Source organism: Anas acuta, chromosome 3 (genome assembly GCF_963932015.1).
Source record: "Anas acuta chromosome 3, bAnaAcu1.1, whole genome shotgun sequence".
NCBI lineage: Eukaryota > Metazoa > Chordata > Aves > Anseriformes > Anatidae > Anas > Anas acuta.
In genome coordinates, this window is record NC_088981.1 from 61,863,426 (window position 1) to 61,878,212 (window position 14,787).

The following is a 14,787-nucleotide window of genomic DNA, read 5'->3' on the forward strand; positions in this document are numbered from 1 at the left end:
CACACTGTTTCTGATACAAGCCAGGATGCCGTTGGCCTTCTTGGCCACCCGAGCACACTGCTGGCTCATATTCAGCCGACTGTCCACCATCACTCCCAGGTCCTTCTCCGCCTGGCAGCTCTCCAACCACTCATCTCCCAGCCTGTAGCTCTGCTTGGGGTTATTGCGCCCCAGGTGCGGGACCCGGCACTTGGCCTCGTTAAACTTCATGCAGTTGACCTCAGCCCATCGGTGCAGCCTATCCAGATCCTCCTGCAGAGCTTTCCTACCCTCGAGCAGATCGATGCATGCGCATAGCTTGGTGTCATCTGCAAACTTTCTGAGGGTGCACTCAATGCCCTCGTCCAGATCATTGATGAAGATATTAAAGAGGACCAGACCCAGCACCGAGCCCTGGGAGACGCCACTAGTGACTGGCCTCCAACTGGACTTGACTCCATTTACCACGACTCTTTGGGCCCGGCTATCCAGCCAGTTTCTAACCCAACAAAGCATGCGCCAGTCCAAGCCACAAGCAGCCAGTTTCTTGAGGAGAATGCTGTGGGAGATGGTGTCAAAAGCCTTGCTGAAGTCAAGGTAGACCACATCCACAGCCTTTCCCTCGTCCACCCAGCGCATCACTTTGTCATAGAAGGAGATCAGGTTCGTCAAGCAGGATCTGCCTTCCATAAACCCATGCTGACTGGGCCTGATCACCTGCTTGCCCTGCAAGTGCAGCATGGTGACTCTCAAGAGGATCTGCTCCATGAGCTTCCCTGGTACTGAGGTCAAACTGACAGGCCTGTAGTTTCCCGGGTCTGCCCTCCGGCCCTTCTTGTAGATGGGCGTCACATTTGCTAGCCGCCAGTCAGCTGGGACCTCCCCCGATAGCCAGGACTGCTGATAAATGATGGATAGGGGCTTGGCCAGCTCCTCCACCAGTTCTCTCAGTACCCTTGGGTGGATCCCATCCGGCCCCATCGATTTGTGCACATCTAAGTGCCGTAGCAGGTCACCAACCAGTTCTTCATGAATAGTGAGGGCCACATCCTGCTCCCCATCCCCTTCCACCAACTCAGGGTACTGGGTATCCAGAGAACAACCGGTATTGTCGCTAAAGACTGAGGCAAAGAAGGCATTGAGCACCTCCGCCTTTTCCTCATCTCTTGTAACTAAGTTTCCCCCCGCATCCAGTAAAGGATGGAGATCCTCCTTAGTCCTCCTTTTTGTGTTGATGTATTTATAAAAACGTTTTTTGTTATCTTTAAAGGCAGTAGCCAGATTGAGCTCCAGATGAGCTTTGGCCTTCCTAATTTTGTCCCTGCACAGCCTCGCTACATCCTTATAGTCCTCCCTAGTGGCCTGCCCAATTTTCCAAAGATTATAAACCCTCTTTTTTCTCCTAAGCTCAAGCCACAGTTCTCTGTTGAGCCAGGCTGGTCTTCTTCCCCGCTGGCTCGTCTTTGGGCACATGGGGACAGACCGCTCCTGAACCATTAAGATTTCCCTCTTGAACAGCACCCAGCCTTCCTGGACCCCTCTACCCTTCAGAACCGCCTCCCAAGGGACTCCACCAACTAGTGTCCTGAGCAGCCCAAAGTCAGCCCTCCGAAAGTTTGATTTGCAATTGTTTGATTGCAAAGCACAAGAAAGAAATTTATAATCTATTTTTTCAGCGCTATGGTTAAGAGCTTGTAATCCTACATGAATAAGATGGCACATAAATATGACACCTTTCAAGCAGATTTTTTCTAGGTTTCAAATGCAAATATGTATGGCAAAGAAAAGAGATGAAGCGATTATGATTGTACTAGCTTTAATCTCTACTGTAAAAGAATAAAGTTCTTTAAAGCCAAAATTCTCTAATATTCCATGGAGAAAACTCTCTCAAATGTACTCATGTTTACAAGCCATGAATATAAAGGAAGCCTCAGAAAATTTGGGAATATAAATTTTTTTTTTTTTTTGCATGAGTAAACTTAAAAAATATCTCCTGTGATTCTTTTATTTTTTCTTTAAGAGATAGCACAGGGAAAGACAAATAAAATTCAGCTTTTCTTTGACCACTGCTGATTTATATTTTTATTATGACTGGTTTTATGTCATTATATTTTGGGGATCTTACCTCCTTCTGCATGTTTCTCATCTTTGACACAGTTTTCATGTAAAGACCCATTTGGATCACAGGAACAGGGCTGGCATGGATCTGGGCTATCTGGCAATACCTATAAAAACAGAGATATTACTAAACAAAGTCTTCCCTTTAGAGTTTGTACTATAACAAAAATGGGATGGTTGCCTAACTCAGCTCATGCAGTCTAGATGTTACTATTCCATTTTAGATTTCTGTTAGAAACATGTAAGTAATTTTGATACAATTGGGTTTTCACCTAAAACAAGTGAACAGGTAAATTGATAAAAATGGACTCTTGTATCATTAAAAGCAATAATTGTAATCAAGTAGATTTTAAACTGTCACTGCCTAAAGTAACACTGGCAAACAGTTCAGTTTTTCTGGTCAACATCCTTCATAACTGAATTTAGTTAGTAACTAAACAAAAAGGAAAAGTGAAGAAAAGTGAACAATAGACAATGGAACAATTTCCTTTCATTCTTGAAAAGGTTATCACAGACAAAAATATCTAATACAAAACTGGGGATATAAACTAGAACCCTGCATAAACTACGTATATCTATATACTCTACATATATTTTACAAACATAGAGATATAATCCCTATTAGTTGAATGGTAACCTGATTCAGATGAAAAAATCAAGAAAGTTCCCTGTTGCTGAAGAGATCATCACTCCTTTTCTACAAGCTCTAAGGCTAAAAAATCAGTGTATCAAGAAGAATGTAATTATTGTGATTTGCTGATGCTTTCTGTGTTTGAGGAGTGAAAAGCAATCAGACTAAAGGCCATGATTTACTCAACTGAAACTATACAGACAAATATCAGGAATTTAAGCACATACTAATAGTGTAGCTATTTAAAGCACAGGCACAGCCCATATTGTCAGTACAACTTAATATAATGTGCATCTTCTGACAGCTTCACTTTAGATGAAAATACAACCTTATATGCTGAAATAAAAAAATAATAAATATATATATATATTGCACTAAAAATGAAAGGCATTCATGAGACACTATAGAATTTCAGTGTTTATTTATTACATTTAACAAATAAAATTTATAGACCCTCTTTCTCCAATATCAAATATCACAATATTTCTTTGATCATTCATAATACATCTTGGAATTCATTACTGAGGGAAAACTTCTGTTTACAAGACCACATCCTCCTTTAATTTCAACTGAAATATTAGCTGGAGGCCCTGACCTCAAGTACATTCCTTCATATCAACACAATTCAGTTTCATATTTCTGTGAACATTAACTTTACAGATTTCCAGCTGTGAATAGGAACTACTTCACTGTCAGAATTAGAAGTTAACCTACATAAAATGGCAGTCCAAACTATGTCATCTCTTTTTAATAACTTAACTCTCCAAGCTGATGTGATGGCTTGAACACAAAGAATTACAGTGAAGTGACAACAGAACATGCATTTACCCCTTTAGGTCTGAAGTAACCGTCAACACAGGTTTCACAGTTTATGCCATCAGTGTGCTTTGTACAATTAACACACACTCCACCCCCAATGTATTCTCCATGAACATTCAAACTCTGATTTTTGTCTGCCACATTCTGATCATAGTAACATTCCTCAGTCTTCCCATGACAGTTGCATGCTAAAAGAGAAAGAACTGTATTAGCAAAGATTTTATGGCTGTTACTAATATATTAAAAACAATCTTTCACAGAATCAACAGTTTGTCATTTGTAGCATGTACAATAGAACCGGTAACACTTTCAAGCATTAATTCCCTACTTCAGCTACAAAAAGTCTAGTAATAAATGCAGCCTGGAGTTCTGTAGATTGATTTTTTTTCTTGATATTTTGTCTCAGATAGTATGGAAGTGGACACGTATAGTCTAGGTAGTTTTTTTTTTTGTTTGTTTTTGTTTTTGTTTTTTCCCTGTTTTATTTTCTTCTGAGTAAATTGATAGTCCAGAAACCTTTTGGTAGCACACACATATGGCTTATGAAACAGGAAATATAAAACACAAGAGGAATCGTAAGAAAAATAGCAGAATTGTGCATTAAATTAAAATATTTTCCTTGAAAGCTAAAAGATATCCTAAAAGCATTTGTTTTTCACATACGCATATAAGAACTGGGTCAGAACAAAAGAGATTCCCAGTCTTAAAACTATTTGAGAAGTTCAGATCTGAGCTCTTAGACTCTAGAGCCACATGTTAATCTTATAATCTGTTGCTGTGAAAATTCAATTTTTAATTTCCATATAAAGAGAAATTCAAAGCTTATCAGCATTGTAGGGAGTCATTCACCTGACATTTGAACCAGATCCCGTGAAACTATTTGCACCATGAAAGTACAACAATTCACTAAGGGTTTAACAGGGCATAATAAATGTCCCTTAAAAATGAAACATGAAAACAAATAGACCCTGGTTTGATTCCAGAGTGCATTCCAGTGCAGACAGTCTCCACAGAAACAAAGACCTCTGCAAACAGACTTTTCAGGACACAAATATGTACTTATTACTTTTAATATGAGGATATCTTTTTTGTTTTTAATTAATTTTTAACCACTCCTGGTAAGAATATAGCTGCAGAAAAGAATAAACATTTACATCTAATGAAGCCCTTATGTTTGAAAATATAAGTGATATATGACCTTTGGAAGTAAGGTGTTAACATTCAATTATAGCTATCCTTACTACAGTAAATCTGAAAAAGAAATTCCCACCCTGTGGGGATGGTGATATTTCAAGATATGTTTTCTTTGCATGCTGGAAAACTGGATACATCTGTTTTTTATGTTTTTTTTGTTTGTTTGTTTGTTTTTGTTTGTTTGTTTGTTTTTCACTAAGAATATAAGAAACTTAAATCCCATTTTGATCATGTAAAATATTTTTTTTTCATTTAGGCTGCACATTAAACTATGTAAAAGTGCCTGGTTACATACAAAAAATCATGTTGTTAAAGTTTAATATAATGAAAAAAATGTAAAAATATATATATACTTATATCAGAATTCAGTCCTATTACTTTATCAAAACAAAAGCAATATAAATATAACCATTAAAAAAGAAAGTCAAAAAAAAACTTTTTTAAACATACTACACCAAAAACAGCATGTTACACTGAAATATTCTGAGTTCAATAAAAGTACAATTCTACAGGTAAGTTTTCTATTGACTTTTTTGAGTCAGCCAGCCTAAATAAGCAAACAAGAACTGATTCATAAGCAAATGTGGTAAAAAAAAAATAAAAAAAATTGCAAAATCATTTAGGACTCAATTTCAGTTTTCTCCAGCAGCTACAGTAATCCTGTTCTGTCCTGCTTTCAACTTACGTTCACATTCATGCTTAACCAGGAAAGTCCCAGCATGCCAAGGTTTCTGATTGAAACCCGGACAACACCGATCACATGTCTCTCCACATGTGTTGTGCTCACACTGGCAGATGGATTTCTAATTTAAAAGAAAAACAAATATTTACAAAATGTGATGATTTGAAGACTCTGCCCATGTACATAATCTGCATTCCAATTCAAATTATGAAAACATTAGCATTAAGAATGACTATACTCTGTAATTCCTTTGTTTACTCATTTTTACTCATTTATGTATCCTTTATCCACCTATTGAGAGGCAGAAGTGTGTGTTTAACCTTAATAGTTCCATTTTAAGAAAGCAGCCATGGCACAAAAGAATTCGGCTACAGAATCTTGGGAGAATCCAAGAACATAGGAGAATCTTGGGAGAATCCAAGAACATAGGAGAATCTATTTCCAACTGACTGAAGCAGGGAGTAGGGAAGAATGAAAGTTCACCAACACAGCAAATAAGCCATAAGTGCTAATAGCTCTCAGATACAGCTTCACATTACAGGAAAACTGACCTGATAGCTAGCTTATGCTAGAAGGGGTGAGCCAATTGCTGCCCTTCCCTGAGATGCAGCAATCTGCAGCTGCAGGGTGAAATCAATTCTGTTGGCTGATCCCATAAAAATAGTCATCTTTTCTTTTACCTTTATTTTTTTACTGGAGGAGTCAACTCATCTTGTAACCTTCTAACTGCACAACTAAATTGTAGTTGTAGGGCAGCAGGAGGAGTTTTTAAACTAACAGGAGATGAGAGCAGGACCACCACCCTTTCAGTGGCATTTTGGTTCCTCAGAAGATTGCCTTAGTCCCAGCATGAAAATATTGCTGTAGGCACACATAAACTCTCTGAGCCACAGAAGAAGCATGGGAAAGAATGTAACTGTAGGTTGGGGAAATTAAGAACACAAATTGCCTTCCCAATAGTCTTTCACTAGAGGGGATTCTCTGTGGTCCTTGTGAGCCCACTCAAGGTCAATGCAGCCAGCTAACCTAGAGAGATTTCTATGGCTTACCACACAAAACATGGATTTTGCAAAACAAGGTGAAGTTAAGGAGTGCTTCAGAACAGCAAGGCAGTAAATTCATGCAAGTTTATTCTCTTCACTGGTAGAGGAAAAATTAATTGTGATAACAATTAAAGTCACAATGTTTTACAAGCCGGGCTTTGGCTTGTTTTAGTATGGCTCAGTCTAAACAGTATTCCTGGAGAGCTAAACCAAATACCCCAAATCTCTTAAGGCTTCAGTTGTTTCACTTATATTTTTCATACTTATTAGACAATACATATTTGTCACCTGCAAAACAAAACACCGCACTTGTCAAAATGTGTTTGTATCTAGTAGCCAAACTACGTGAACTGAAGTCTACCTTCATCTCATAGCATTTATTTTCTGAGGTAGGCCCAGTTCTAACACATGGTAATGAAACAATGCTGATGTTTGATAAGTAAGACTATCTTAAACAACATTACATCTCTTGCTATGCAAATCATCACAGAAAAGGATTGGAAGGATTAAAGCAAGGAATTTGTAAAATTTTTACAAGGATCCACAGAAATTGCTTAGAACTGTAAATGTATTCTTTGTAAGATTTCTTTAATTTTTTTTAAATCAGTTCCTATGTAATTGCTTAATGTCATCAATCAAAAAAATATTTTTTTTTTGTTCTATAATACAAAGCTTCTACTTGAGTGACTAGCATAAGAAGAGATCCCACAGTATGGCACATCAGTAATAATTGTAGATTGCAAATTCTGTATTAGAGATGATGTGTGCATTCATATGTATAGATTTGTACCATCAATAACAAATTATATTTCTGTATTTCAATTATATTGGCTATGAGTTTATTAATGGTGTAAAAAGAAAGCTACATGTTTGGAATAAATTATAAATGGTTCATGATTTTCTAGACTAGCTTGATTTATCACTCAATTAATATTTCACGCATAGTAAATGCACCATTCTAGAGCCATCATTTGTTTGCAAGTATTGATTAAATACTTGATGGCTATTTAGGAAACACCTTTATTAATACCAAAAAAGAATAATAAAAGCTGACTCTTAGTGCTCACCTCCACAGCTACATAACATTACCCAAATTTCTGTTTTTCCTAGGAAACTTTGAATATGGTCTGAATTATCGGAAACCTATTTTTTTCATTTCAGAGAAAGCCTCTGCTGACATTGCATGAATGCTTATTCTTGTTGCCAGCACTATTACATCCTAGTACTGCTGTTCTTGTAGGTGAAAGAGAGACAGAAATTATCAGAACTCTGGGAATATCAAGAATTTTTTTCATGTTCCACCTCGTGAATAAGGCACATTAAAGAAAAAAAAAAAAGAAAGGAAGAAAAGAAAAGAAAAATACATACATTAGTCACTGGATCAAGTGGACAAGCCTTTGCATGGCCTGAACATATGCACATGCCACCAACCGAGATATCTTTTATAGAATAGTAATACTGTAAGACAAAACAGAAATTGAATTGCTAAGTGGATTATAAAATGCAGGTGCCAAAGTACAGAATTCATTTCTGTTGACAAAACTGTCAGGTCCTCTTCTATTTCTTTTTTGATCTATCACAAATATAGCATAGAGTGTAATCCAAGCTATGTTTTGATCAACAGATTCAGGCTTAGTGAATGAAATAAATTGGCACAGTTCCATTTGTTTGAAGTCACAAGAGCCATGTCAATTTATACATAGCACACACCAAATATAAGCATAGAAAAAGGCTATATGCACACTGGATAATGAAAAGTCAAATGCTGTAGAATTTTCTCCCTTCAGAAGACATGAAAAGGAGGAGGCATGATGATGGTGAGAAGAGAAAGACGAGAATAAAAGCTCAGACAAGAACACCTTTGTTTACCTTAGCTGAGTAATATTTGAGGATTCTCTGGGCTATAAAAAGAATTGTTTTTCATTACTGGCCTTCTGAATGACTAACAATGATTTTTCTTTACTAAAATTTAAATAACATTTGACCTGCTCTTACATATGACTATTTCTAATTTTCTTTGGTGGGGACTAATACCCCTAACCAGGAAGAAGAACAGACAGGCATTTATAATCATATATTATCACATCTTTGTAAAGTGAATCTTGTATGCCAACTTGTCCACCTTCATCTGATTTGGTGAGGGTCTAGTAACATCTTAACAATTTGCTAGTCAAAACAAACATATGCCATTTTCAAATATTGCTTTCCTCCGTTCAGCCACTTTTTCAGTGTTAATATTGATATATTAACAAATATATCAAACAAAGCAGAAACTCACATAACTCCTGATTCACATTTTACTATATAGAAAAGATATCATTTATGGCTACCTTTTGTTTCCTATTTTTTGGAATAGTGGCTTGTCTACTGTATTCTATAGGAAAAGCCAGGAAAGGATGGCAAGTTTCAATTGATCCTTGTTCCATTGAAAATGTCTCTAAAAGGCTTCATGTTCTAAAAGACTTGCCATAAAGAAGCTATTTTTCTTTCTTGGTTTGAGAAATCTATGGATCATTCTGCACTAGCTTTTAATGAGTATATGGTGATGTTTAATATGTGAACTGGAATCTTAAATATTCCATTTTTGTGATTCTGCTCACTTAGAATCAGATTATTAATTGTGTACTCTCACGTAAACATTGATTTCCATGATTAGTGAGGTGTGCAATAACTGCTCTCAACTGGAAGCATTTCTAGGTTTACAGTACAAAACAGAATGCCAAATTCCAAACTTTCAGAAATAGCCAGCACCCTATGTATTTGGAGGAAGGGATGAAAACTAGAAAAGTGGAACAGAAGAAGCAAATTTTCTTCTTTACAGCTATCCACTGTTGATAAATTAAATATGTTAAATATGTTAAATATGTTGATAAATAATTAAAGCTGAGAATAGCTGTAATCCTCCTTTATATGAGGACTTACTGTAGTGGCATTCAATTCTCCAAAAGAAAAATAAGATTAACATACAAAAAAAAAGTGAGCAGAAAGGAAAAATGTGGAAAGGTATGCATCCTGTACAACAGCTTTTAAGAATGCCTCAGAAAAGTCAGAGAAGAAAACAATAACAAAAACAAACAAACAAACAAACAAAAACAATAACATGCAGCATTTGAGCAGCAGGATGACAGACGTATGGCATAGGAATAAAGTATGGATTGTGGAAAAACAGAGGTCAGGGTTGTGCATGCATAAGTAAAAGTGAAGAAGATGGATACAGTGTGAGTTTGAGTGCTGCATCTAATCTTTTAAGCTAAAATAGGATCTAAAATTTTACTGTTATCAACAGCCATATAACATTGCAAAAAGTGTTGTATTCAGGCACTACTGCGACTAATAGTACCATTACTAGAAATAAAACTCAAAGAAAGTGTTCAAGGAATGTTAAAGGCAGCAAAGGATTGAACAGCAGAGGAGGCAAGAGGACATTATCTAAGAGAAGTCATTTGCCAATTACCCGTATCAGAATAGTTATACTAAAAGGAGATTATGTTAATAAACACGTTCTTTATGTTAATAACACCATTAAGTAGTAAATGTAAAACTGTGACTTCTGCTATAGAGAAGATAACAAAATGTTGTGAAGAGGAGGGAATCCGCTACTTATGACCACAACTTTGACAGATGACAAACAGCTACTCATCATCTTTCAAGATTTCCTATGCCAAGCATAGTTAAGTACAGCATTTCTAAGTGAACTACACACACATTTCTACACATGCATTTCTACTGTCTTGCCAGAACTTACCCTCCTTGTAACAATGGGATCAATTTCATTGGGATCTTTGTGTGCAAACATCATTAAATCAGCATTTAGTGTCCGTATCCTCTGAAATCTCAGGCGAATAAAACGAGCAGAAGTGAACTCCAGTAAAGCACGTGAAGGATCATCAGCACTAGGCCGTCCATTGATTAGAGAAGTATGAATCTGAAGACAGAATTATTAAAGCAATAAGGAATTAGATTACAGTGATGCTGACATGATTATGTCAACAGATATCATTAAAGCCACTGTGTGAATGCATTTGAAAATGTAAAATACCTTCATCCTTTATAATGCAGGTCTCCCTACAAAAAGTTTTCCAACTACCCACTGATCCCTTTTGAGCAAAGGAAAGTCATCAACTACAGAAAAGAAAGTTAAAAAAAAAAAAAAAAAAAAAAAAAAAAAAAACCTGCACAAAACAACAAAGCCCTACTATAGCGTCCACGCTGCTGGCAAATTCCTCCTCTTCTAGCCTGAAATAAATATTTTCAGGTATTGAGCAACTGAAGGGCTCAAACATTTGGAGTTAAAGGAATGGATATTTGGAATGGGACTCAGAATTCAACAGGGATCAGTTTGCACATCTTAGAGAAGTTGTTATCAAAAGACTAGAACTAGGTGTTTTCTAAAGACAGGGTAACTTTTGAAATATTGAAAACAACAACAGCTGGATGAGATAAAATAATCATTTATTATCATCTCCTCTTTCCCATTTGCAGTTTATCATTTCCTTTGAATCTTGTTCTCAGCAAATCAAAGTAATTTTCTGGGTTGCAACAGTTGTCACCTAAGAAAAGCCTTTATCATCTCTGAAAATTCTGTTCAATATTTGTTTTTCCAAAGATCCTACCAATCTCTGCTTACACCATGGTTTCAGTAAAGATCGTCCCCCCTTTCTTTGCCTGTCCTATTGTAAACATTAGAAATTTGGATAAGTGTGCCCTGTGACTCTGGTCACAGCATCCAGGGCAAGGCAACAAAATCAGGCAATCTTCTTCCCCTCCAGCCAAGATGAACCCTTTCTAACTAACCATGGAATAACACACACTACCTGTTAATCAACAAAATAAAACAGATGGGCTGCTACAGAAACATTCTTGGAAAAAACCTATGAGAAGAAAAATGTCAGGTATAGCAAATATTGTTAATGAGCACCTAGGAGGAGGGAAGAAAGAAACCTTTAATTTTCCTGTATTTTGAAGTGTTAAATTTTAATTGGGACATTTTTATTATAGGCCAGCACACTGAAAGATGTTCTGATGTTGAGCCAAACATGCAGAACATTAGAATGAATAAGAGAATTTTTTATTATTTGTGATGGATATGTTGTGCACCTCACCTCAGTGCTCCGAGTGAAAGGTCAGGCTACCCAGCCATTTTCTATCATTGAACATGATCACATTGCCACTGTTTTAAGCAAACAGGTGCATTCAGAATGCCAGCTGGCACTCACTCAGCAGTGGCTACCTCACACTGAGGAGAGAAACAGCAAATCTACTGCTCTCTGCAAAGCAGTAGCTCTTCCTTTCCTGAATTTTTTTTTTTTTTTTTTTTTGCAGGACTGGATAGAAGGCTTATTGAACAGCTGTGGTCTTGCACTGGCTATGTGATACTATTAACTCACTTATTTTCACTACCAACAGGGTAACACTAAACCTCATCACATTCAGCATCCTGTTCCATTGTATCCACAGGTACACAAAATCACTCTGAGCCACGCTGCCAGGAGCGACTATCAGTCACATCCTGCCTGAATATGAATCAGCACCTCTAGGCTTCTGCCAGGTTATCTCCAGGAAGAAGTGATATTGCTGCCTCCTCCTGAGATCCTAACAGCACTCTCACTTCAAGCTCTGACTCGATTTCGCTCCTGACTACAAGTAATTAAATTAAAGGAGACAAACAGAATAAAACACTATCAAAAAGACAGGGTAGAAACAAATATTATACTAAAACCCTAACATGAATTAAGGAGGAGCTCCTGAATGAGAAACGTCTGGCTACAAGTTGGACAAAAGCACATGGTGAGCAAGACAGCCAACTGCTCAGGTCACCCATGAAGAGAGAGAGGTAAACATGTGGAAAGTAAACTTCAAAAGAAGCATGGAGATTGTGGCAAGAGGGCCAGTGGAAATTATTAGATCTTTCCTAAAGAACCAGAATTTAGTATGAACAGATGCCTAAAACTTCTCTGCATATCATTAATCTGTGGGCAAGGAAATCTTCCCCTCTCTCCCATTTTTTTTTCTATATCATCACTCCCTTCCTTAAACAGGATCCAACAAATTTCTTTCTTACAGTTTGTTTGATACAAATCTGGGCTATGGTGTAAAACAGTAGAATACTAAAGACTGGACTTTGATATTTCTAGCCTGAGAGAAAGAAGAGGTATACCCAAAGTAGTGCTGAAAATATTCCGTTTCTCACCCTGTAATGGCAACAGCACCATGGCTTTAAGCAGCATGGCAGTCTGCCTATCTTGTCAAAATAGAGAGAAAATTTGTGTTTGGGAGAGGGAGAAAGATGCAAATAAAAACCCATGTAATGTTCTAAGTACCAAGAGAGAATTAAGAATATGAATCACAGACACAGCTTGACCCCAAATGACACAGTTGACAAATAGCAGTCGCATATTTTGATTTATATTTTTAAAAGAGAGAGAGAGAGAACTAATTTAGTCTTAAGGCACTGTTGGGGAAAAAATCTTGGAGTAATAGTTTTACAGAATTAAAATATTTACTTATTAGGAAAAAAAAGAAGCTTATTTTTCAAAATAGAATCACAGAACTGTAGGGGTTGGAAGGGACCTCGAAAGATCATCGGGTCCAACCCCTCTGCCAAAGCAGGTTCCTCAGAGCAGGCTGCCCAGGTAGGTGTCCAGACAGGCCTTGAATATCTCCAGAGAAGGAGACTCCACAACCTCCCTAGGCAGCCCGTTCCAATGCTCCGTCACCCTCACCGTGAAGTTCTGTTGCATGTCAGTGCGGAACTTCCTGTGCTCTAACTTGCAGCCATTGCCCCTTGTCCTATCCCCATAAACCTCTGAGAAGGGGTTGGCTACATTCTTCTGTCCCCCACCCCTCAGATACTTATATACATTGAAGAGATCCCCTCTCAGTCTTTTCTTCTTTTCTCCAGGCTGAACAGACCCAGGTCTCTCAGCCTTTCTTCATAGGGAAGATGCTCCAGGCCCCGTATCATCTTTGTGGCCCTCCTCTGGACTCTCTCCAGGAGATCCCTGTCTTTCTTGTACCGGGACACCCCCTTTTTACAAGGTGCCATGGATCAATCTATTTGGCATGGTGAAACTAACAAAGAAAAAAACCTTTCATTTATATTGTCTTTCAAGCTTGTGCTTAAATGTTTCACAATTTCATCTTAAAACAACAAATAATTTGTCATAATTTCTGAAATGCAGCTATGTCCTGCATGAAATGTGGCACATGTTCAAAAGTATACACCAAAATAACACTGAGATTAGGAAATTAAAACTGGATAGTTTTACCAAAATGAATCCAAAGGGAAATGTTTACACAGGCAAAATTAATTACTGTCTCTCCTACTCTCAACATCTGTGATGAAATCACTAATTTCTCCCTAGAAACACTTAGAATCAACTAAGAGTGTCCAGCTAAGTTGTTCCTACTTCTTGAAAAGAGAGGCAGGAAGAAACCAAGAGTACTTTGGAAACATCTGTCATTAATCAGAAATGGTCTAAATTTTAAATAACCTTTTATTTTTTTTAAGGGTATGACTGATTCACCATGAGACATCACTTAGTTTTTCAAGAGCTTACTTTCTCTCCTTACCTCCCAGAACAATCCTGCACCTATTTGTAAGATGCTGTTTGCACAATAGCAAGTTTGCAGTCAAGAAAATGACACGTCCCTTATTCTCAAAATGTTTTTGAATTAGATCTGAAAAATACTCCAGTGAACAAAGTTCTCGATAACTGTCTATCGTTATGTCATTCAGGCTCATCATAATATAGCTCTGAGTCCTGAAGAGACTAGTCTCATTTTCATACAGGCAGCTAAGGCAGAGATGTCCTGCCCTAAATGTACATGTACTGCACCCAGGAATTCTACAGCCAGAGTCTACCAGGAAAGTATTAATACTTTAATCTACCCACTGGGCTGTTAATTTGTTAATTCCTCCAAGTCCCCATGGAGGAACAATCCCAAATTTTGCTCAGATTTTATGAGCAGCTTTTATTTACTAATTCCAACATTGAGGTAATAACTGCTTTGAATTCTAAATAAAAGCAACATAGATTTCAACCCAAGAAATTTCTTCCCCAACCAGGAAATCTTCCAAGATTGAATTCCAACAAATTGGATCTTTGGGAAAACTGCACATTCCCTTCCAAAACATCTAAAAGTTACCATAACAAAAGACATACTCTCATTTTGTAAAATCATTTTGAACAGCACCTGATTTATCAACTAGTCAACAGATAGAACTAAAGCATGTTGTCCAGGACCAGGTCTCCACAAGTCTCTCTGGGCAACTTGTGCCAGTGCTTAGTCACCCTCACAGTAAAGAAGTGTTTCCCGAT

At 37.3% G+C, this 14,787-nt stretch overlaps 1 protein-coding gene across 8 annotated transcripts in view; it reads right to left on the reverse strand.

The window, feature by feature from the left end:
- Positions 1 to 14,787, reverse strand: part of LAMA2 (laminin subunit alpha 2) — a 383,401-nt gene that overhangs the window by 228,385 nt on the left and 140,229 nt on the right. For all 8 annotated transcript variants that reach the window (XM_068677473.1, XM_068677471.1, XM_068677468.1 and 5 more), the window contains 5 exons: positions 10,212 to 10,391; positions 7,835 to 7,924; positions 5,427 to 5,544; positions 3,557 to 3,735; positions 2,105 to 2,204 (listed from right to left, as the gene is read on the reverse strand). In XM_068677473.1, coding sequence (XP_068533574.1) covers positions 2,105 to 2,204; positions 3,557 to 3,735; positions 5,427 to 5,544; positions 7,835 to 7,924; positions 10,212 to 10,391 — 667 coding nt within the window. The remainder of the gene's footprint in view (positions 1 to 2,104; positions 2,205 to 3,556; positions 3,736 to 5,426; positions 5,545 to 7,834; positions 7,925 to 10,211; positions 10,392 to 14,787) is intronic.